General features: G+C 34.5%; 1 protein-coding gene across 2 annotated transcripts in view; it reads right to left on the bottom strand.

Annotated features, from left to right (window-relative positions):
- jim (zinc finger protein jim) overlaps nucleotides 1–24418 on the bottom strand; it is an 88027-nt gene extending 63609 nt beyond the window's left edge. For both annotated transcript variants that reach the window (XM_073091667.1, XM_073091666.1), the window contains exon 1: nucleotides 23942–24418. In XM_073091667.1, the coding sequence (XP_072947768.1) occupies nucleotides 23942–24026 (85 nt within the window). In that variant the 5' untranslated portion in view covers nucleotides 24027–24418. The remainder of the gene's footprint in view (nucleotides 1–23941) is intronic.
- Nucleotides 24419–26839: the final 2421 nt, after the last annotated feature.

Genomic DNA, 26839 nt, shown 5'->3' on the forward strand with positions numbered 1-26839 from the left:
AAATAAATAATGGACACCGTTCTTAACATTATATGGATATTATCAAAGCATCTTTATACCAATTTAATTTGATACACCGCTATTAGAAAACAGCTCTACTAGGATTATTATATGCACATTAACTGAGCATGTGTGCGTTAGCAATTTGATGCACACATTAAAAACGCCACAGATTTTCGGCTCGAAGGCGTATGATGGTTTAAATCTATGTAATGGAAGAGTGATTACCTGCACCTAAAAAGTAAATATGGAAAGCTTCTGTAAAATTTAATTCGGAAATAAAAATAAAGTTATCTAAATAAAATCTTAATACTGACTGACAGAAAACATTTTGGGTTATAAAATTATGATTTTTCTATAAAATGTTAATGTTGTTGTTTAATTTGAAACCTTGTTAGTGATCTAAAGGATTTTGTTTGGGGATACTGCAGTGCCTCCGCCCAGTAAAGCAAAAAATCGGCAAGGCCGTACCATCCTTTTCTCGAAGCAGTCCAGATCATTTTTGATCCCCTTTAGTTAGTTCTTGTACGTTCATTATTATTAAATTTAATAAATAACTATCAAATGTTTTTGTTATCGAAAATTCAAGTAGAAATATAACATTTTCTACTAACTTTTGAAAATCAGTGCAACTATAAACCTCTGTACGTGTGCAATTTCAAACCATTAGACTATCTCCGCTTTTTCTAATCACACCAAAAGTCCAATAACTACTAATAACTTACATTATTACCATATTACTATCACATAATCGTTGATGTCATTAAATTCACGGCGTTAGAGTAATCGTCAATAAATCAGCCGTCTACGACGCCGGCATAAAACTGTCGATATCAAATCACGAAATTTCACATAGAGCTTTGTGTGGCGCGAGTTAGAGCGGGCGAAACTGGGCGACCTAATACAATATTAGTGTCTCAATAGACAGTTATAAAAGTGTAAGTACTAATAAATGTGTTATCGTAGTGGTCGGTAGTAAATAATGCTTATTTTACCTTCTTGAAATGCAATACAATGTCTAATAAGCAATTTTTTCATTAATTTGGTATTGAATAGAACCTTAAAACTTGCAGATATTAAAATTGATTGCAAATGGATTTTTTATCTTTCTATTATACAGTTGATAAATCGTAAGAGCAATATTTCCTATGTAATAAACTTTTCTTACTGGTATAAATTTAGTAACATCTTTTCTATGTTTTTGTCATAAAAAAATGATTAAACTGATTTATATTGGAACATGAGGTTTAATTGTATAGCGAAACTGGAATCACCAACACTCTAAATATAAAAACATGAAAAGTTTTAAACTTTTACCATATTAAACTAACTAATAAAAGTATCACTATCACCTTATCCTTGTAACTACAGAACACAGACGCAAAGTTAAGAATAATCGTAGGGAATTTATTAATCCGCTTGCACTGTGTCCATACCCAATCGCGTGTTTTCGAGCTTCCTGGCTTCGCGACGTCACGAGCGGCCCCGCCCATAAATGTTGCATGTACACCAAAAATTCTATGCTATTTATGGCTTATTCCCTTGTTTATCGCCATATTCCTAGCTTACTCATATTTCAAAACTATATCGAAGTTAAAAGTTTGAATTGATGTATGAAACTGGTTTCTAGACAGCCGGACAAACAACCCATTTATACATACAAATAAAATTTCTGTTTCGGAATAAAAAAGGAACTTAAAAACTTTTTACAGTCTGTTTTAGGTAATCTTGAAAACTGAATCAATTTCGATAGGTCTTTTAAGTAAAGTGTTAGTGTAACTTTTTGGGCGTTTGTTGTGTAATATAACAGTATATTAATTTAAAGAGATACTACATTGAAAGGTAGTTATAAAAAAATCTAATATGAATTACAAGAATGTAACGCATACTTGCAAACATTGCAGAAAAATAAATGTGAATGAAACTTTGAACGGAAGTCGATTAAAATAATTTGACACAAAATTAGTCGTAAAACCATTTAAGTTGGTCATGCGTTCAACTCGCTACCGATTCTACTAGATAAACAGAGGGTTGTCTATTAGATCTGCGCAAACGTATGTTCGGCGTTAGGGATGGGTCTAATTCGTTATGGCTCGTTTAGTGTTCATGTTCAATTGGGGCTGGACAACTTGTCTATGGGTATTGTCTAGTGGGACAGGCAAACAGATTGTATTATCTATGAGGGTGGATTCTAATTTGTTATGGTTATCTGTCAGTTTGTGTGTATTGTGTATGAAATTTTGTTCATTACTTTTTATATTTGTAGGAATCAATTGAGATTTTAAATAAAAAACCAAATAGATTTTGAAAGAACATTGTCATGGTGAAATCATGTCTTAATAGACTTTTTTAATTAGTGAGTGTGTATCTGAATTTATTTTATTTCAATTCCAGCGGAATTCATACAATTGCAATTAACGGTGTCCTTATGGTCGTTATTCATAACCAATCTATCCTATGTTTTGTCTTCCAAAATTCCACAATGACAATGACAATTTCGTCATACTACTATAAAATGTCATTATACTAGTCATTATAATTTTTCTGTCTTAAGAAGGAAAAAAATAATAGATTGGTTATAAATAATGGGCGTTAATCTACTTCCGGATCCAACTAAACTAGATTATTTATGATCTAGATGCACGGCTGTGCGTCCACCAAATTAATAATATTCGTACATATTAAGGTAAAAATATCTATATAAGTATGTGTATGGGTGTGGTAAGGGAGACATACTTTTCCGAGGCGTTGCAGCTTAGTCCTCAGGTGCAGCGGCGCATCTGCGGCCGACCTCAGGTAGGAAACTCTTATCTGGAATTAACTACACACGTCCATGGGCTGCAGACAGTTATCTTCAGGTGGACTGCATGCTACTCTAATATTATAAAACTATTACGAGTAGTATATTAATGTCGAGTACGGAAATATGTAATATTTTCATCAATTCATAAGGTTCCAAGGAACGGTGCGTAAGGGTCGCTCCCCCGCCCTTGAACTTGGCCGACCTTGCCCAATGCGGGTCAATACGCACTACATTATTCCGATTGTACGCTTTCCACCCCTTTAATTACGTGTAAAATATTTGTGCAAAAGTTTTCAACTACTGTGTGTAGATGACGTCGATTGCGATTTCGTTCTCTATTTTGGTTCGTATTCAATGTTTACACGTTTTTTAATTTCTGTATTTCAGGGAAGAAAAGAATACTCGAAAAAAATCTAAATTTTATTAGAAACAAGCGGTTAAGAGTGAAGTTCTACTAATTTTGTGACTTTCTGGACAGAAACTTAATGTCACCACGCTATTATTAGCTTGTCCTGTATGTATGTAACGTAATCTTTGAACTCGATTTTTATCCACTTTGAACGGTCGAATTAATTTAAAATTTTGAACAATTATCAAGAACCGATGACAATATATGATTTAAATAATTTTATCCCATTCACCTTATCAGGATTATTGGGATCGTCAGTAATCAGGATTAATGATTTTCCTTGTGCGATTTTAACGTGGTTTTTAGTTTTTAAACTATGTTTAATATTTTTTTCTAAAATTAAGATAACTTAAGTTACTCCTTAGTAAATCAGCTACAGTCAGAGAAAGTCTCAAATCGATCCAGCCTTTTCGGATATTATCGGAACAAACCTTCGATCACTAGTTGAAGGAACAAACAGATAGACATATAGTGACGGTAACTCATACAACAAGTTAGGAAATAATTCAAAAGAAAATCTTTTAAGGGCAAGGAATCTTGGGAGATAAGTGGAAGTATCGTATAAACTTTATTGTAAGGGTGTGTTAACCCTGTTCACGCAACAGGTTAAGGGTGGCGAGTGACCCGCACAATTAATGTCTTCAGGTAATTTCTTGACACTCCCTTTCTCAGTGACCGCATTATGGAAGGGGTTGTAATGACTTTGGCACAGTTCTAGAAGTGAGAATTAAAATAAAACAAATTTGCAGTTTAGCTTATAGGATTAATTTTGAAGAAAAATAGATGAAGCCTCTCGAACAAAATATTAAATGGTTTTTAAAATGGAACAAATTTCCAGTTTAGCTTATTTAATGATTCTGTCACATTCTTCTTTAAGTTTTTAGCACGTAAAGAATAGACGAAACTTTTATACGAAATATTGAATTAAAAAAATATTGATCGATTTTATCAATGGTAGACTTTGGACGCCTAATAAGGAGACCGAAATATGAGGCGACAAGTTAATACTTAGGAGTGGCAACATCTCTGATCAGCTTCCGGATCCCCTGCTCTATATGGAGTTGATTACAATTGTCCAGGAACAGCAGTGACTACTTATTAAAATCAAATCAAATCAAATCAATTTTTTTTATTCAAAATAGGTTCTTTACAGAGCACTTTTTGAATGTCAAACTACCACCACTTCACAAGGTGTTTCGTTATGGAGAAGAAGCGGCGAAAGAAACTCCATAACACACATCTTTAAAGAAAATGGATTTTACAATGTTAAACTAAACCTAATGGTACATGTGGAGCTGGAACTACTTCAGACCACACCGTTTTGTCAGTCAAATAATCCCTTAGTTTATAGTACGCTTTTTTACATAGCGTTTGTTCATGTATCATCAGATGGACTACATTTTCATTTGCTACTACATTTAAAAAAAATGTTAACAGTTTCCATTCTAAGGAATAAGTTGTAACGCCTCATGTCACGATACGTAAAAATTGTAGAACCGTCCGGTGGCACCACCGCCACTTCTGTGTTATGTTTGAAGATTGTGGTAAGGTACATACTTTTCCGAGGCATTCCAGCTTAGACCTCAGTGGTAGCGGCGGATCTGTGACTGATCTCAGGTAGGAATTTAGTCTTATTTGGGGTTTATCACATATGTTAACGAACAACCGTCTCCACTTACTATCAGGTGGACTACATGCTCGTCTGCCACTCCTATCATCATCATCATCAACCGATTATTGTCCCACTGCTGGGCACGGGTCTCCTCTCGTAATGAGAAGGATTAGGCCATAGTCCACCGCGCTGGCCAAGTGCGTATTGGTAGACTTCACATACCTTTGACATTTTTTTTTAATCAATCTCTCAGGTATGCAGGTTTCCTCACGATGTTTTCCTTCACCGTTTAGCGAGTGATAATTAATTTCTAATACGCACATAACTTTGAAAAATCAGAGGTGCGTGCCTGGGATTTGAACCTCGGACCCCTCGATCGAGAGGCCGAGTTTCTTAACCACTAGGCTATCACGGCTGCCACTCCTATATTATAAACAATATGTGCATACATTCTAGAAAACTCTATAAGACGGAAATAAGTGTAGCATTCTTCGTAGCATTATAATAAATCGCGAAGTAATAGTAATGATTACACGTTTTGAGTCCCAAGTTCAAGGACAAGGGTGGCCGACCCTTACGCAATGACGTTATAAGTAAGATGCGTTAGGGGAGGCTCGCGAACTTCACGCCAAGTTTTGCTAAGGGTTGTTTACGTTGGAATATAGAGCGTCATTAAAGTTTAACGCTATGTAGCGATTTAAGCGCTGAACTAGGATTTCTTGTTGTGGTACACAAAGGCAAGGGCTTGAAACACAGACTCTGAAAGGGTTGAATGTAGTTTTGAGATTTTTTGAATAGTTTTGTATAGAATAATATTTCACTATTAAAAATAATGGTCATATGTTTAAGGTAGTGTTTTTGTTTTTATATTTTTTGGGATTTAATTTTTGTTTGAATTACTCGTAACATGTACATTTTGTAAAAAAATAATACATGTGCAATAAGCACATGTATTATTTTTCTAATTTATCAGTACACAAAGACAGCACTGAAAGTAAAAAACTGTTATGACATAACAAACAGACACTTTAATTTTATTTCTTTGTACTTATAGGTACAAAGAAATAAAATTAAAGTGTCTGGCCTCTAGGCTATCACTGCTAAACTATAGTTTAGCAGTGATAGCCTAGAGGCTTAGAAACTCGGCCTCTTGATCGAGAGGTCCGAGGTTCAAATCCTAGGCACTCACCTCTGTTTTTTCAGTTATGTGCGTATTAGAAATTAATTATAACTTAAACGGTAAAGTAATACATCGGGAGGAATCCTGTACATCTGAGAAGTTACAAAAAAAAACAATGTTTCCAAAGGTATGTGAAGTCTATCAATTCGCACTTGGCCAGCGCGGTCGACTATGACCTAATCCTCCTCATTCTGAGAGGAGACCCGTGCCCAGCAGTGGGGCAGTAATGGGTTGATGATGTATAGTTTTCTGTCCTACTCGTATTTCTAGATGTCATTGCCTATGGATCAGTTTACTATCAGGATATCTCAATGTAGAAGTCATAATGTCTATGAGTCTATGAGTTATTATTTTAAACCAACCTCGATATAATCGCGCCACGCGACCGGTAATGGCGCAATTACACTCTTGTTTACAAACACTGCCTCGCGACACCAAACGTGATTCTATCAATACTAATCATGCATGTTCGCGTTATTGAACGTGTATTATATAAATTGCACTCTATGATTCATTGGTTTAAAGCACCTTGAAATTTGTGAAATTTGAAGGCTGTTTAAAACAACATGTCAATAATGTGACCCATTTGTGTAGGTACTTACTTGAGCTTACGTCAAAATTTTCAGTTTCATCCCTAACCTGTTTTCATTAACATGAACTCCGTAAATGCATTATAAAACTTTTAGGAAGTTTTATGATTAAAAAGAGAGGTATACTCAATGTATCGTGATTTAATTTTAGGGTTAAAAATTACAAATATTACATTATGACGATATTATTCATATTTAAATATGACAAGTTATGTTGATTCAAAATACAAATACGATAATGTAGATAATGTAGAACAGATAATTGTGCTAGAATTAGCACAATTGTCTATTCGTTTCTAACATTACCACAAGTGCACCGGAGTATAAAGTAAGCACGTGATTAGCTGGTAATGGTGCAATTACACTCGTGTTTACAAACAGCGTAGCGCGTGAGCGAACGTGATCCGATAGTGGGATTATGCGAGTGCCATTATGATTTAATTAGAAGGTCTGTTTGATTTAAATTTTGAAAATGGAACATACAACTCATGATTTGATATTTAGTTCTTGTGTTAAACATTTCTTTTAGGTACTAATTTTGTTAACCAACTCCAAAAAAGGAGGAGGTTTCTTAATTCGACAGTATCTTTAAAAAAAAACATATATTTTTTTATTTTCGTCACAGGTACTTCTGCGTTTATGAACCGATTATGATGTTTTTTTTTAAAAAGATATTTCCAAGGTTGTCCCATTTTATGGAAATCAGGCTCTGATGAAGGCAGACCAGAGAAATCGAGGGGATCTTCCAAAAATCGTAGGGGCGACTAGTGCGTTTGTAAGTTATTTCATTTATTTTATTTACTAAAATTGAAGATGAATCAATTTACCATTATTAACATTTTTAACATATTACAGTGTTATAAATAATTGTCTGTAATGATTTTATTACAGCTATAATATATAACATAGTACCACGTGCACTATGTTATATATTATTTTCTGATATAATGAAGAAGTTGCATTAAAAGGATTGATAAACTGAAGACTGAAGAACTGTAAATATTTCATAAAACAAGCTAGTTTAATACTTTTATTCAATTAGGGATCGACTGTAGTTATAAAATTGTTTGTTACTCGTTAAAAGTTTAACGACATTAATTTAGACAAAATGATAAAATAAAAAATACATAAAAATGTAGATATAAACATTAAAATGTTTATTTTTTATTTATTATAAAAAAAATTAAAACAATCGAAAATATTTATTTATATCGTATCATTGATACCTTACTGTTAAAATTAATAAACATGAACAGTGTATATGAAATAAATCTTAAACTAATAAAAATACTTTTACCTCACAAAAACGTTTAAATTATGTTAAAGTGAAGTCAAAAGTATAAGAAAACTGAAACAAAAAGTCGATATCGCCGCCGGAAGCTGTAATCACGAGTAGTTTGTTTGTAAACTCTACACCGTGACTCTACACGTGACTGAGCTCTACCGTTTATCTCAATGTTACCGACTTGTAGAGATTGTATTCATTTTCCGTATAAATTTCTTTCTCTTGCGTTTTACAGTGAAAGTTTATCTTTTTAGTTACGTCGGCTGAAAAAAAGGCTTCCTAGAAAGTTTAAACGCAACTATTCTTTGATGACGATTGATACTGACGGTTGAAATATGCTGTTCGAAGTACTGGAGGTCTTATTGCTTTCCCAGTTGCCTGTCCATGTTATTTATTTACAAATTTGTGTACACAGAGAAATAAAAAAGAAGGCATTAAAAAGAGATATAGTACAGAGGACTAGTTATTTCAACCTGAAATTTCTTCCAGCAGTTATGCTATGCTATGTTACTATAACAGAGCTTAATAATGTGGGTTGTACTTTCGCATAGCGTTATTCAATTTAATATAACTAAGTGTACTCACTTATAGTACATCCGAAACTACCATAAAGGTCAGTTCCTAGCTATGAACCTAACAATAGTGTTGTCGGATTCGAACTACGGAAAATCCTACTAATTCCTGATTTTCGTAGTGCTATTTTATTTTTAGGGCATAGAAATTAATTATTACTTGCTGTAATGGTGCAGAAAAATATCATGCGAAAAGTTACACACGGGAAATTTCTTTAAAAAAAAGTTGTCGAAGGTATGTAAAGTCTACTAATCAGCACTTGGCTAGCGTGGTGGACTATGGTTTAAACTCCCTTTCATTCTAAAACAAGAACCGTAACCTGTGGATTGAAGGTGGTAGAACCCTTTGTGGTTCGACTCCGGCACTACCGCCACACCTATTTCTGCCTAATAACAGCAGTGTTAGGCGCTGCTGTGTTCCGTTTTGAAGGGTGTGGTAAGTGAGACATACTTTTACAGCTTCCAGTGCTCAGGAGTAGCGGCGCATCTATGGCCGTCCTCAGGCAGGAATATCTAATTCTATCTAGGGTGGATTACAGATGTCCATGGGCGGCAGTAACCACTTACCATCGGGTGGACTGATGCTCGTCTGTTACTCCTATATTATAAAAAAAACCTATAGTGGTACAGTAATAGGTTGACGCCAATACAAGCTTAATTGAATTATTTTTCCGATATGTCAAATTGTATTTAAGTTTAAATTCCACAAGACTAAACGATTAGGACTATTGAAACAGATGTTAAAATTTCACAATTTATAAACGTATTTTTAATAAAAATACAAATTGAAATATCCCTTTAAAATTGTAACAAAAAGCAACATTTTTTGAAATATGTATAAACGGGTTATAATCGCTTTAATAGTCCACGCGTACAATTTAACGTGTAGGGATGGCGATACTTTCCGAAAAAGATCGATTCTTGAATCTATTCGAAATGCAATAAATCGATTCACAAAAAAGCGAGGCCCAAAGAATTGATTCTCCAAAAGTCGATGTGCGATCTTTTCAGTTCAAAGGACGAAGATAGCGAAAAAAAGGTCAACAGGACCAATTAAGCAATGAAATACGTATCCGTCAGCAAAACATTTCTATAACACATTCAATCAACTTCTAAAAGATCTTTCTATTTTCTAGGACGAAAGATCGATTCACTGAATCATACAGGAGATCGATTAAAATATTTTTTTTCCCAAATAATCGATTCTTTGATTAATCGATCTCAGATCGCCAACCCTATTCGCGTGTGAATCTGTCATTTAGTAATTTAGCCGTCTAGACGTTTTTTAGGCTTTGGCCGCTCTAGGGTAGGTTTTTTAACCCTAAAATGGTTTAGACATCCCGTGACAGAGGTCGACAGTTGCGAAAACTGCTAATTTGGAAGTGGTATGAAAAATTTACAGTTGGTAAATGCTTCGGAACCTGTCAATACTGTCTGGCTTTGTGGGGATAAATACCAATATTTAATGTGTTTCTGAGGACTAAGCTTGAAGCTCGCGTTTTTCTACTTTTAAAGCTGAATATAGATGCTAGGAGATAGAAATAGATTTTCTAGTGTTACAGTCAAACTATAAACAGGTATATTATGTATGTATGTGTTTTTTCGCCAATACTTAATAACATAACAACACCTGTGTTAGTGTTAAACGCAAGCATGTTTCATTTTGGAAGGTGTGGTTAAGGAGACAAATATATCCGAGGCGTTCCAACTTGATTCCAACAACTTAAGTTCCAACGATGTGTAAATTTAACAACTGTTATCCAATGATAATTACTCGAGCCTATGGTTTGAAGTGCTCTCTGAAGCATGGAAGTGCATCTTATATACACACTAACAGTCACCCATCCATCTCCTGACGGCGCCCGATATTACTTAATTTGTACACACACAACGCTATGCTTTCTTTTAACAAACCTTTAACGTCTACAATAAGAAGCATTATGAAACCTTGTAACCGTTTTGAGGCTAAAATCGTGAAGGCGGTAGCTAAATGATGGCAAATTACCTTTAAATTGAGGCAAAAACTACAATAAGATGACGTTGGCTACCGTTACAGTCACGTATTGTGCGCGCGTGTGATTCATATTTTGCACACACGTTATTTTCGGCACATTTAAGATGATAATTCGGGGTATTTCCGTGAACTATATTAAACGTCGTTTGACCTACTGATACCTCAGATTTTAAATTTGACTTCATTATTGAATTTCAGAAATTTATTATTTTAACCGACTTCAAAAAGGAGGAGGTAAGTCAATTCGACCGTATTGGACACGCTGTTTACGCCGTTATCAAACGAAATATATTGGGCGCCGACTTCAGAACTTCACTACTTCAGAACTAAAACAACATTTATTTTAATTATTTTTTACTTTGTAGTGACATAGAAGTCAGTTTTATTTTTTTTGTTAAGTTTTTTTTACTATATCCATCGGGTGGTAAGTGGACATGGTCGTAAGATCGGAGTAGCAAACGAGCATGTAGTCTACCTGTACCCTTCTTATCAGTTTTTAAGTTTTTACAAAAATGACTGCTTTTGTACCTGTTTACGTATTTCCCATACATTTCCAATCAGTTCTGAAACAGTCCGCTAGGGGCGCTGATTGAAAATGTATGGGTGAAAACGTAAATAAATAAAAAAAAAACAGTGATTTTGTATAAACGTAAAAACTCATACTAAGGGTACTGATGGCAAGCAGTTACTGCCGCCCATGAACTTCTGTAATCAACTCCATATAGACCAGATGTTCTACCTGAAGCAAATAAATCCATTGCCATTTCTGAGGACTAAGTTCACCTTATATTTAAGTCAGGTGTATTGTGTCTTATAAGTTATTTATTTATTCGATATATAGGTCTATGAATTAATTAATTCATTCATAGACCGAATGAATTATTAATGAATTAGGACTTAATGTTAGGGTATACCAGATCACAGAACTACTAAGTATTGGCACCAAATTTGCCAAGGCCAGTTGCTAAGTAGTTGAACTTCCTCATAATTTTTCTTCGAATTCTCCACCAATAATCTAGTTTTGTAACTATTTATAAATGAATAAATAAAATGTGTGCAAAATAAATGTGCTTATTTGTAATTTTTAATGTCACGAAATTTGGAGCCAAAGTGTGGCTCTGTGGTAGACTTAGTAAAAAATTCACATTTTCTTTTCACATTTCACATTTCCTGAAATTTAATTAAGAAATGAAAGCGCCACCTACCGGTAAGAGAAAAACAACATTGGGACAACTTTAAAATTATTATCTGTACTCCAAAAAACACTTTCCACGTATTAATAATGACTATTAAAGTGTAACTTATGGTACTTTTAGCTTTGAAAGTGTTATTTTTTTGTGCAAATCTGAAAAACGATAACCGAAACCACGTGGACAAACTAGTGTTGTAATAAACGTTCATTTCAGTGAATGTGTGATGTAGAGTTCCGTAAACTTGAGGCCTTGATGAGGTATAGAGCGTTGACTCGAACTTCGGCTGACAACTTTTATACACCTAGTTGGAAGGGAATGTTGCGATATATAAGGAAGATAGTTAATATATTTACTGCTCGAAAAATATTACTAACTTTTGTCAGGTCGATGGTGCTTATCCACCAAAATCGGCCTGCCGCTATGTTAGAACATTTTTAAAATCCGTGTTATGGATATCGATGGATGACCTGATGGGATATTTAATATATATTGCAAGAATTTGAAATCTATATTTACCTTTGTTGTATTTCTAAAGATGACATAACAAAAATTGAATTATCTTCAAAATTTGACGACGAATCTATCTTTCCTTTTAGAAGTCGCTTACAAATATTTTAAGTAATAAAACGTCAGATTTTTATTTGGAAGGAATTAAATTACAATAACCCGATATTTTAATTTCTTTTTATCTATTTGAACAAGTAACTAAACCGACTTGTAGCGAATATAGCATGTAACAGAGGACTTAAAGGGTAAAATATTATTAATTATTTATTATCTAGAAAATATTTCAAGATTTTGCGTATATTAATAAATTCAGCGTAATAAAAACCGCGCAGTTTTTTTTATAATAACTCATAGTATACATGATCAAAGAGTTAACTAATTTGATAAAAAGTTTCAGTAAGGATGCCACCTGGATAGTTATTACCATTTATGATAAATATAACTAAAAATAATATTTTTTTTTTATAATATAAGAGTAGCAGACGAGCATGCAGTCCACCTGATGGTAAGTGGCTACTGCCGCCCATGGACATCTGTAATAAACCCCAGATAGGATTAGATATTCCTACCTGAGGTCGGCCACAGATGCGCCGCTACCCCTGAGGACTAAGCTGGAACGCCTCGGAAAAGTCTGTCTCCCTTACCACACCCTTCAAACCGGAACACAGCAGCGCCTAACACTGCTGTTATTTGGTAGAAATAGGTGTGGCGGTGGTGCCGCCGGAGTCGAACCACAAAAAGTTCTACCACCTTAATATTCTTCAATTCTATTGCAGGTATCTCAAATTTATTGCTATATGCAATTTTATTCTGACTAGCCGAATAAAATATTCATTTTGACAATATTTTAACAGCAATGAATTGCATATCGATGCAAATGATTTCACATTTGAAATAAATGTGCAATATTTTGCATTAATTTGAATCATTCACATTTATATGTCAGGTGCCATTATAAAAGTGATTTGTTAATGTTGCAAATGACTAAGATATAGATGTGAATTAATAATTAGAATATTTTATACATTATAATCGATATAATGTAACATAATACTCTTATTAATTCTTTAAGTAAATAGAAATAAATCACATATTATCTAATATGAATATAAATAACTATAATAAGCTTGTTACTATCTGTTTGATATAAATGTTTTTTCCAAAACTATCAAATATTTTTTTGAATACAATAATTTTTGAAACCAAGATAATGTTTTGGTTTGAAAAATTATTATTCACTTAATCCAGTAATTGTTTTAGTTAATGTTAGAAATTCGATTTATAGTTATGCTGGGCTCTTTTTATACTTACTACCTTTAAATAGAACATATCATTGGACCATTCGACAGTATTGACCAATCAACAAGAAACATAATTTTAAACTCAAATAACTGTTTCTGCCTCAAAACAGCGTTTTTAAGCACTGCTATTATGAGGCTGCTGTTTGTTCCAATTTGAAGGTAAGTAAGACATAATTTTTCGAGACATTCCAGCTTAGTCAGGGGCAGCGACGCTTCTGTTCGATCTGAGGTAGGCTTCTAGTTATATCTAGGTTTGATTATAGATCTCCATTGGTGGTAGTAGCCTCTTAGACAATTCAAACAGTCAAAAAATAGCCACACAAAAGTTTACAACGCAGCCTGTTACATTTAAGTTTGACATAACCCACTTAACTTTGGTTAGCAATCGAAACGCACTATTCCGGTGCCGTGGGCACTGGGCATAATTGACTAATCTTCTGGGGTACCGAGATATTAGCACCTGATTACGGGCACACCGTGAAGCGGAACGAGCCACACGCCTACAATTTGTACTCCGATCTAGATTAGGTTCTTTTATTAAGAAAAAGAAGCGTTTTGAATTGGATTTTCGAGATAAAAGCTGGCCGAATCGTTTTATTACAGATTATTTTTTCGTTGAGATTAGTTTTTGTGTTCGGAGTCGTCATTAACTGCTATTTCACTGGTGGGCATCACTAGAGCTGTAGTACATACAGTAAGAATTTATACGCTTTTAGGAAAATTATGTAGATTTCTGTGAGATTTCATAAGTAAACTATATAGAATTAGAATTATTAATAATGTTTAATTTGATGACATCTCTTTAATTATGTAATTTTAATTTTGACGATTCCTGTATGACATATATTTGACTCTCCATGTAATAATGAACAAGATACATTCTATATATATTTAGATGTATTCTATTTTACATGATCCAGCTTCTCCTCCGTATCTAAAGGAAAATTTTCAGTTTCACTGTTCGTTTCACGGCAGTGGACTACGTTCGTCCAGAATCCTTAAAGTCAATATTCCACCGCATAATAGTGGTTTTTTCCAGTATTCCTTCACAGTACAGGCGATACTACTTTGGAACACCCTGCCCGAAAACATTAGGAAAGCCACTTGTAGGAACACCTTCAAGAGATTGGTTCGGGAGCATTACTTACGCATGTCCTCCAATACTTGAGTCTTTCAACTTTCTTTAATTCACTGTGTTGTATATATTTATTTGTATATATTATATTTTTATTATATATTTATATATTATTTATATTTATTTATAATTATTATATGTAGATATTGTATTTTTTTTTCTCCCCACAGTTACAACTTTCTTGATATTTTATCATTACTGCTTATGTTTATGCCTACCACATGCTATCGCCATCACCCAGGGTCGACTGGCAGAGAATGCCATTAGGCATTAAGTTTACCCTTTGTAACCCTTAGTTTAAGGTGTACAAAAATAAATAAATGAATAAAATAAATAAATACATAAATTTTGCACGCCCAATGTGGTAGAACATAAGATAATTGTTATAAATTTAAGATCCTTGTAAAATACTATGTTCTTGCAAATAAATGATTTGATTTGAAAACTCGTGAATAAATATAGTCCGCGTAAAACTGCTAGCCCGCTCTAAATATAGAAATGAATCGCGCCGCCATAGCAAATTGTATGACTACACTTGCTCGCAACAACTTCAGATAGGACTAGCAGTTTAACACGGACTATACCATCATTACCTTTCTTTTTAGCGCGAAGTTATTGGAATTTAATGGAAGTGTGTGGATGCCGACTAGCGTAAAATGCTGTGAATATCTATGCGCAACTGTTATAAGTTTACAAGGGCGGCAGTGACGTTACCATCAGGTGGACTGCATTCTAGTTTGCTACTTCAATTATGTTAAAAAGCTTTTGTAGCTTTTTATTTCTACCACACTTAGCGGGCTTCATACACCTGTGTTCAGTGCTTTGAATGTAATCTGTTAACTTCTCAGAATTTAAGTTAAGTTAATCGCTTCTGATTTCTTAGTCTGCAACTTTAAGTTGATGTCGTCGTTACAATGTGCGGTGACCCTAAAATTACACAGGCTGTATGCAAAGTTCCCGCAGACGTAATCGTGAACTACGTCTCCGGAAGCCGGTGAAAGCTCACACGGTAGGGCTGGCTGCTTGGTAACGGAAGTTAATACCTGAAGTACCTGAAGGTCGTTTACCAAAATTGAGCAATAAGGATAATTAAGATTTCTGTTTAAGGAATCAATAAGTCGGACAATAAATTATTAATGTAATAAGGAACAATAAGTTATTACTATGTAATTTGTATATATAAAAAATTATGTCGATTTTCAGTATTTATGTAAGTTTGGCGATTTTGAGTTTGAGTTTGAGAACAAGTCTTTATACAAGCGGAAATAAAGTCACATAATATAATATTGGATTATTTCTGCTTGATTAAAATTTAATTTAAAATATTTTACAGACATGTTTAAAAACTTTTGAAATGTGTTTAAAGTTATGCGTACATAAATATGTTCAAAACTGTCGTGATTTTGAGAAAATATCGTGGAGCAATAATGGGTCAATGATAAGACACATGAAGCCCTTGAAAAGGGCTTGGTTTATATTAGATCACATCCACTAGTACACAAATAATGTAAAGGAAATAACTTCAAAAATCATAAACAATACATGTTAACCATGTTTTGTTACATGTAGTTATGAGCATTTCTTGAATTAATTTTATTTTATTTATTTATTATTTAATACACATGTGGCAGCCCTACCCACAATGAGCTTACCGGCCATTAACTCGGCGAGCACACAAGTTCGCGATCTAGCGGCCTTGACCTTCCGAGATGCACCGTATTTGCATATAAACGGACGACTGCGATTAGCTGCAACTGGTTCCGACCAACAACTGGTTTGTGTAGCGACGTGGGACGTGACTAGTGAAGTGTTGAGCTACGCGACCGAGAGCTTAGGCGACTGGGACGTATTTATTGTCTCTTGCGAGTAATATTGCGGTAGGCGATGGAAGGTACGTAAAGTCCACCAATTCGCACTTGGCCGCACCGTGGGGACGTGACTAGTGAAGTCGTGTTGAGCTACGCGACCGAGAGCTGAGGCGACTGGCATGTATTTATTGTCTCTTGCGAGTAATATTGCGGTACGCGACGGAAGGTACGTGAAGTCAACCAATTCGCACTTGGACGCACCATGGGGACGTAACTAGTGATGTGTTGAATTACGCGACCGGGAGCTTAGGCGCTGGGATGTATTTATTGTCTTTTGCAAGTAATATTGCGGTAGGCGACGGAAGGTATGTGAAGTCTACCAATACGCACTTGGCCAGCGCGGTGGACTATGGCCTAATCCTTCTCGTTTTGAGAGGAGACCCGTGCCCAGCTGTGGGACAGTAATGGGCTGTAGATGAGGCGGTTTACGGACAATCCTATGCGATCGATGATACTTTAGGCGGCGGTGACTTTAAGGGTTACCAGAAATTCAAACAATGATGATAAGTAACAAACCTAACAAAGGTTTTTCGGGTCGCGACGTGGGACATGACTAGTGAAGTGTTGAGCTACGCGACCGAGAGCTTAGGCGACTGGGATGTATTTATTGTCTTTTGCTGCTTATGTTATGGTAGACGTGTATAAAGGTGGTAGAACCCTTTGTGTTTCAACACCGGCGGCACCACCGCTACACCTATTTCTATTAACATTGGTGTCAAGCGCTGCTGTGTTCTGAATAGATGTATTTGCTAAGACCATCCTATGCGACCGACTATGTTTCAGGCGACTCTGATTTACGACTACTTTGGTATTCGTATGTGAGATCGCTACTGAACGAGAGTTGTGTTGCAGCTCAGCAAACTCAACGACTCATGGGACACATATCATCATAAAATCTCAGTCAATTCTTAGAGACTGCATGTTTTGTTAAACTGTTTCATAACAATTAGTCTCACATGCTTTGGTATTCAAACCATGAGCTGAGCAATTCTACAATTTTTCTTCCCATATTTAGAAGTTAATGTGAAGAATAATATTATTACTAAGTAAATAATTTATTTAGTCGTGTCCACAACGAACATTCGCCATACTGTTTTTATTACATTGTCTACGTTATGATAAGAAATTGTAATTGCAATGCTGTTGTAGGAAAGTGAAGTTATTACGACTTTCCTCAGTAATGTAGCAAAGAAACATGCATCCAGCCACTTTTAATCATATTAATGGGATAATATATTTTTTGTATTGCTTCTCTGATATGTTTACGAATGAAATAGTGTACAGTGGCTTTCTTACAGTGGTTTTTAGGGTTCCGTACCCAAAAGGTAAAATCGGAACCCTATTACTAAGACTCCGCTGTCTGTCCGTTTGTCACAGGACTCTACCTCATGAACCGTATTCATTTAAAGAATAGTGAACGTAATTAAAAGATTACTTTATTAATTTTATTATATTAAAAACGTGGTAAAACCCTAGTGGTGTATATTTCAACTTCTAACAAGGGTCCAGGGTACAAATTCCAGATATTTCTTATCAATCAGGACACCATTGTTAAAAGGCGGTAAAGTTGTGACATGTCGTTGTAGTTGAACTAGAAATAGTTCTACTACCTTCACATTAAAATGTCTAAATTTTAACATCTGGTGTTAAGAGAATTCCAATTCATCAAGAAGAACTTGAATTAAGGAGAGGAGATAAGTAAAAATCTCATTATTATACAAAAGAAAATAAAATAAACTTTAAATAAATAGAATTATAATTAAATGCAGACTACGATCTAAGTCTAGATTTTTGTGTAGGTGTGATCCACTTTCTGATACCTACTTATTAGTTAAATCAAATGTGTTTGTGTTAAACATTAGTTCATACATAACTGCATTAACATTTATAGAAAAACTTATGAACCTTCTAAAATATGTGTGTGTCTATGTGTATGTGTGTGTGTGTGTGTGTAAAATATTCATAATAACTTGACGCTCAAATATTATATTGTGTTACATAGATTTATTATTTGTGAAACTAATAAAGCTGCATTAATGTTTATAGCGAACATAGAATATTGGAAAAAATAGATGGCGCTTATTTGCCGTCAAATTCATGACGGGTTTTAAATTGTGTTTCCATATAAAAACAAAATATTGTTTTACATTTTAATGAATTAGTAGGCACTAATTGTCAAATTGCGATCTTTAGCGGGCGAAATATTGGATAGATTGATTATTAAAAATTAAAAAGGCATGAAGGTTTTTCCTCTATCGACGAATAACAAAAAACGACATCATAATATACAGATATGTAGATAAAATATCTAAAAGTGTGAACAAAAAAAATACTAATACGAGTATTACACACATTAAATTACGTAGTCATTTAATTTACTATTATTCAATCAACATACAATTGTCTCTTATCTATACTAATATTATAAAGAGGAAAACTTTGTTTGTTTGATTGTAATGAATAGGCTCAAAAACTACTGGTCCGATTTTAAAAATTCTTTCACCATTCGAAACCTACATTATCCACGAGTAACATAGGCTATATTTTATATGAAATATATTTGATAAATAGATTTTGAGGTGGTACAAATTTGCCGGGTCAGCTAGTCTCTTATAATTTATACGGTGAAACGGCATCCTAAAATATCGAAATAATATGATAAGGATTCTATGTTTTTTAATATTCTACGTTTAAATATCAAGTTTCTTTGCCGTTTTCGTGTGTGCACTATCAGGTTGCATGTAATTATGTTTTTTACTAACAACTGTTATCTTGATCGAGCAACAAATTAATTATTCGTAATAAAACCATTTTATTTGATTTTTATAATATAATAAACTGTAAAATATGTGATTAGTTTCAAGTTTTCGCGGCTTCTACTTCTATTTATACAGATTCATAGAATTAAATAGTGTATCTGTATTTTTAAGATCCGAGAAATAGAAATGTGGTAAAAATTCGACTATAATCACTATGAAAATTGAAAAAAGTCATTATATGGAATTTGCACATTGACATTTTTATATACTTTTTATATTATACTAGCTCATAGGTAAGAAGCGAAAAGAAGCACCGCGCTATATATTTTTTTAATTTTTAGTATTAATTTTTTTTAGTTTTAAGAGATAGAGCCCTGTGTGAGACGGATAGACGGCTGGAAGTTTATGTAGTATATAATTATTTTATTAATACAACGTAAAAACTACTTCACGCTAGATATAGGTGTGACGGTGATACCTCTTCGGTTGAATCATACTAGTATTACCACCTTTTAACCTATGTCAAAGTATATATTTTCAATTTTAAACGCAAATTGACTTTTAAAATATTAGCAAATACCATATAGCTCTTAAAATATGAAAGTTGCAAACAAGTGCAGTCCACCTGACGGTAAGTAGCCGCTGCCGCCAACAGACATTTGTAACCAACACTCTATAGCATAACTGAAGCCGATATTACTATTGGGGTCTAAGAGGGTCGCCTCATGTAAGTCAGCCATCATTCACACCCTTCCACCGAAGCACAAGTTACTCCACGTTACAAATAGGTATAACAAGGTGATAGAACCCTTTGTGGTTTAACTCCGGCGGCATCACCGCCACACATATTTCTGCCTAACAACAGCAGTGTTAAGCGTTGCTGTATTCTGGTTTGAAGAGTGTAGCAAGGGAGACATACTTTTCTGAGGTATTCCAGCTTAATCCTCAGGAGTAGCGGCGCATCTGTGGTCGATCTCAGGTAAGAGTCTAATCCTATCTGGAGTCGATTATAGATGTCCATAAACGGTGGTAGCCTACGATCAGATGGACTGCATGCTCGTCTTCTACTTCTATATTATAAAAAAATAGGTGTGGCGGTGGTACTTCCTCAGTCTAACGATACTGGTTCCCCCTTTAAAAATTCAAATGTTTTAAAAGTGATATTTATTGTAATAGCTATAATTAAGATAAGAGCAACATTTATTTTTCTGCGCGACAGTACATGTCTATCCACATTTGAAGGGCGTCCAATGGTCGAATATGAATAAGCCCAGGTAGTCTTATTAGCAAAATGTCTTGCTTATTGATTTCTTACGCTTATATCCTTTAGCTGTCTCTATGGTGAACGCAAAAAATACTGTGTATCTCCACAATAAGTTAAGTAAACTTTGTCTACAGTTGAGTAAATATTTTTTAAGTTGATATACAGTAGCCACCATTTTTCAGAAATCCAGTTATCGATTATTTTTCTCTATCGAGAGAGATAAAAGTGATGGTCTATGTCGATGGACCAATCTTGAAAACTGCTGTACTAATTTTGATATTATTTATACGCTAAGGTAGCTTTATAACGATTATTTTTTACCCGATAATGGCAAAGCAAGGAGAGTTATTATTTGGACTGGAATATATATATTATATAATATGTGGGTATGTCGTTATATAGGTTCATCTCTTCCCTCATAACTTTCCTTCTTATTATCCTGAATATCTATGGGTCCTTAATACAAAGCATTGTTGTCCTTAATTTATATTGATTCTATTTAATGTTTAAATAAATAATGTTTAATCATTCGGTAGATCTAGATAGTATTTAAGTCCTTACTGACAAAGTATAAAATCTTCCAATTATGTGCCTATAAAAATGTTTGCATTAAATAACAATTTATATTATCTTATGGGTTCCTTAACCTTAAGTTCTCACCTCCAGGTATGCACTAATTACTGGAAATTACGCTAAAGTCTCATTCAAAAAGATCTAGTTTCTCAGATTATCCTTATCGGAAATATAGACTTTCTCCGCGTCTAATGTCAGAATCGATTTATATCATTCTAATTTATGTCAGACGATATTATATTTATAATTATAAATTACTCTGCTATTTTATTCTCATTACAAATACTATTAAATCAACTTTATGTTATTATGTGTGTTAGATATTAATAAAGACTAATTTAAGGACACTCATAATTAAGTTTTGTAAAAAATGACTTATAATAGTGACTCATAATTAAGATTTGTAAAAAATGACTTATAATTGGCATTCAAGAAAGTAAAATGAATGTAAAAATACGTGTAATAAATATTTTTTAATTAAACCGTTGAAATAATAACAAATAATAAATTGTTTATTTAATTATGTTTTACTGTAAAATTGTGTTTTTGATTGCGTATTTACTCAAATATTATGTGAATTTATTATAAAGTGTATAAGTAGGTATTTTAATTTTACTATAGTTTTCGTTGTTTTATAGTTTAATAATTAACTTGTTTACAATAACATTTCGAAATCATAGTAATGATAATTATTATAGTAGGTACCAAGTTAAAACGAAGTCTAATTGAAAATAAAATACCAGCTTAAATTACATTAACAAGTAACATAATATGTAACATGACAATCTCAAACTTATTTATTAAAGAAACGAATAAAAATTTTTCAAATACCCGCCAAGAGATCCTTCCAATTGGCAATAAGTATTTGTCATGTCATGTCTTGTCATTGTCACATGGAAATGTCAAGCTAAGAACGATAGTTATTTCAGCCGACGTCGTGCGTCGCGACGCTACGGAAAAGTGTCTATAATACAGTTTTTGTTTTTGTTTGTACGCGTGTAAATAAGTGATAGTGTAGTGGTTTAAAAATCGGCTTTTTGCAGGTGGTCCAGGGTGCGAATACAGGCGGGTATGATTTTTTGTTGTTTTATGCGTATGAGAAATTAATGTCACTTAATTTAAAGCCGAGGGAAAACATCTTCAGGAAAGCTGCTGTAAACAGTTTTGTAAACCAACATTCTTTAAGGTGGGTGACTCTATCAACTCACACTTGGTCAGCACGGGGGACTTTTGTCTAAACCATTCTCAATTTGGTAGAAAATCTGCATCTACAGACGGGCAGAAATACATTGATGAACCGGAATAGAACAAGCAGGAATTTGTCACCGTCACACCTATAGAATCCTATCATGAAGCATTTCTTGCTTTTCGGTTGCACACTTCATGTGTGGATGCCGGCTGACTTATATATAGGCAACCATTTAATTCAGATACAATCCCATCAACTATATAAAGTTGATTACAGAAGTTTATCAACGGGAGTGAGATTTTACCATCAGTTAACTACATGCTCGTTTGTTTAAGCGCGCGAACAATTGGAGATCACGGAGGTACATGTAGTAAGAATGTGAGTACCACATGAGTTTCAAAAGCTGTGACAGTTATGATACCTTTGAAGGAGGCCTATAACTAGCCAATGAATGAAAAAAGCTGATGTGATCATAAATCCGTGTGACTTTCATCTAACTCCGATGCTATTTAAGACCTAGTAGGTACTTTGTGAGTGACAAAGGGTCTAATATTAACTAGGAAATACTAAGAACTAAAACGGAAGTCTTTCAAAGAGACAAAAGACTGAAAATCAAATCAAACTTACATAAAGGACTCTTAGTTTTATAAAATAATAGGATTTCTTGAATTGTTATGCAAGATGCACTAAGCTAAATGTAAAAGTCAATTAAAAACATAATGTATGCCACTTAAATGAAACTTCTATTAGGTTTAACTGTAAATAGTTTAAAATAATTACCGTTTTACATGAAATAGTTATTGTATTCTTTCAAATGTTTACATACTTAAGAAAATAATTAAAAATACAATTTTATTGTTCTTTGTAAATTCTGGCTGTTAAATTGAATCTTTTAATTATTTTACAAAGTACTTACATAAAGATCAAGGCCTATATAAGCTAGTTTTTCCCGCGTCTCCATCTACGTTCACGAGACTTATAATTCTTAGTAATTATAATAAGTAATTATATTTCCTTGCTATACCTATAATTATTATTATTCATTTGACATTTAAATTAGGAAATAATTAATTTAACTACAAAATAAACAATTATATGTACACTACTACAAAATAAACAACACATATTTAGGAAACTGCTTGAAAGCTTTGAACAATTGTAGAAAACGTATCTAATTCTTATTTGAATGATTTTAAGTTTACAAAGTTTCAAAAAGTCTTTGAAAAAGCTCACACATATTTTTACAAACATACAGATCACAGATTTACATTTTATTATTATAGATCAAGTTCAGTAATGTACTAAATGTTATGCCTGCTCGGTTCGAGCAAGTCATAGATTGTAGAGATAAGCTCTACATTATTTCTGATTAACACGTAAGTATGCGCAAAGTTCGTCTCTACCATTTTGTTAAATACCTGTTATGAAGTAAATTAAGTACTTTTTAATTTTTGGAAATAATTATTATGTATTATATTTTATATTGATTTGTTTTAAACGTGTGAAAATAATATTTGTGTTCATTCTTCTTGCTATTATAATAATAATAAATTTAATGCCTAAATTAAAATGAAAGCCGACTTAATGATTAAAGAAAGTAAAAGAATAATAATTAAATGAAGATAAGAATATAAATAAAAATAATGACATATATAATTCTAATTGGTATTTTCTTATTGGAACATACCTGTATGGCAATAGTCTTCGAGGTAGTGGCGAGCAGCGCGCTGCACGATCGAGTAGTACAGGCTCACAGAAGAAGCAAGCGCCATCTTCTTTTCTCTCCTCCGAACTTCTATCGACTTCTATCGGTCTGTCGGTACAGTTTCTCCAAAGTTTGTTACAGTTTCGAAAACAAAAATAACTGAACATACGACAACGGAAACTTAGTTGACTGCATTCGTTTGTGATTGTTACGAAAAGTAAAAACAAAAAGAAAATAATCTAGTTTGAACTGCGTTTGGTTGCGGTTTTAAAAATTCTGCCGGGAATTATTGTTTTTGTTTGACGAAATGATTTCACGGTGTTCCATTTTGTTTTAGAGTCCAAAGTCACAATTTGCACATAGTAATGTCGCGTCGCAAAACTACGCCGTCCAAAAGTCTACGCGAAATGAAACACGTAATATAAAATAAAGGAACGTTGAGTGCGTGCGGCGCGCGCCGCGGCTACAGCGAGACTGGAGTCCGCCTGAGTTTTTTTTCTCCCCTTGCGGGAGGATGCTCTGAAACACTCGTTTTGATTATTATGAACCGATCGTTTCGATTATTATGGAATTGAGAAAAACTTTAGCGCTTTTCATTCGCCATTTCTATTCAGCGCAAAAACACCTGGAACGCTTTTTTGACGCTCGGCGCGGAATTTGATGTAATTTCTAACGGTCGTGTCTGAGCTTTTAGCTTTTTACGTGAAATATAATATTATTTTGTAAAAGTAATTAGATAATAAATACAGTTCTACTAGACTCAATTGAAGTGATAACAGTTGTTAATAAATTTTCGCAATTTCTTATAAGATAAAGTATGTCGCGGAAAACGGGGGGCGGGAAGAAAACGCGGGAAAATAAGTTTCCCGCCGAGGCGGTCCACTCGAGACATGCGTACGGTACGCGACGCTTGTTTTCATAAGCAGCTACTGCGTTTCAACTTCTTCGATTGAAGCTCAGCTGTTTGTTGTTATATTTCGTAAATACTCTCAAAAGTAATACCATTATCAGACATCAATAAGAAACTGTTACTCGCCTTATCTCATGCATTTTAATGAGACTTGTAAAAAAAAAACAGCTACTGCCTCTCATTGACAGATCGACTAATTATAAGGACAGGCCCTTACGATTAAGTAGCCGGGCTTATCGGTCGTGGACATAATCGGACGGCGTCGCAATTATGACGAAACCCTTTAAAAACGATTCGCGTAAAAATAATGAAAAAAAATGAGAAAAATGTTCATCAACGCGACACGACACCCCCGCGACCCCCCGCCCCTCGCCCCCGCCTCGGGCGGCGGGTGGTGCGAGCGGGACGGACAGACACACCTCTATACCCACGCTCGTCTCTGCAACTCGCGCCACTAACTTTCATACGAAAACTACCCGCGGTGCGCAGCTCCCGCGGAACGCCGGGAACGTCGTAACTCTTTCCCTGTTTTGTGTTCCGTGCACTTTATCGTGCAGGCACAAAGTTTAATTCGGTTCGCGAAGAAATATGCACGTCGAGTCCCGCTGAAGTTTTGGACTCTTGCAACTGTGAGCGCGCACACACGCACACGCTAAGTTTAGCCCTCGTGTCCACGCGGTGCACTCACTCACACGCGCCCGACTTCCTTGTGCCGCGTTGACGTGTGCGTGGGTTGTGTAGGTGTGCGCACAAAAGTTCGTATTGAAGTTTTCGGTAGACTTTCTTTGTGTCAGTGATTTTTTTTCGCGGCCGCGCGCGTGTGTGCGCAGGTCAGTCGGATTTTTTTCAAGTTTTTCTCTACCCACACACGCGCGCTTTGTTTGTATGCCGTATTTGCCTGTGTGGGGGAGGACGCCCGTTCTTTGTGCCCGGGGATTGTAAAAAATGTCGTATTGGATTCTAGCTGTGCTAATGAATGATATATACGAATGGTATTGGTACTCCTACACGCTGCCTCGAAAATCTGATGTGGAGTGTGCAAGTACATTTTTTTACGTGTCGATCGCTCTTGTTCTTTTTGAATATGGAATTTTGCGATTTGCATGTGCATTTGTGCATACATTTTTTAGCGATGTATTATTGAATTTATAGATATGTATGTGGGAGTGTTAGACTTGTCTATTTTTAATGAAAAGACATCAACGCGCGCAGTATTAATTAATATGAATATTGTTTACAACCTGCCAGTAATATCGCCAGACCACACCTATTTCTGCCTTATTATGATAGTATTAACTGTTGCTGTGTTTTCGTTCGAAAGGTTTGGTATGGAAGATATACTTAACTTAACCAAGGCGTTCTAATTTAGTCCTCGAAGGTTGCAATACATCTGTGGACGACCTCAGGGAGGACTGTAATTTTAATTTTACATGGGATTTATTTCAGATGTCCATGGTCGGCCGTATCCACTTACCATCGGGACTACATACATCCTCTTCTTTTATTTTTCTGAAAAAAAAACCCTATATCAACTATGTTACTCTCTGTACAATGTTCAACAAAGTTGATAACGTTGTTACTTGTATTCTAGGAGATAAGCCTGCGCCACTTAGCGCTGGACTGTACGCTCGTAGGATGTAATAATGAGCGTAACAAGTTAAATAAGGCTTAATTTTAGCTGTTACAAGTGAAAACGAATCTTATTTTGTTTTTTAAACTCATCAGAGACAATTAGAATATCATGTACCTACTCGTAATATGGTTCTACGTTAATATATGTTTTACCCCTTTATTACAAACTAGCTGACCCGGCAAACTTTGTACCGCCTCAAAATCTATTTATCAAATATATTTCATATAAAATATAGCCTATGGAGCCTACTCGTGGATAATGTAGCTTTCGAATGGTGAAAGATTTTTTAAAATCGGTCCAGTAGTTATTGAGCCCATTCATAACAATCAAACAAACA

This window comes from Epargyreus clarus, unplaced genomic scaffold, assembly GCF_041222505.1.
Source record: "Epargyreus clarus isolate Ecla_fem2 unplaced genomic scaffold, WU_Ecla_fem_2.2 ptg000034l, whole genome shotgun sequence".
NCBI lineage: Eukaryota > Metazoa > Arthropoda > Insecta > Lepidoptera > Hesperiidae > Epargyreus > Epargyreus clarus.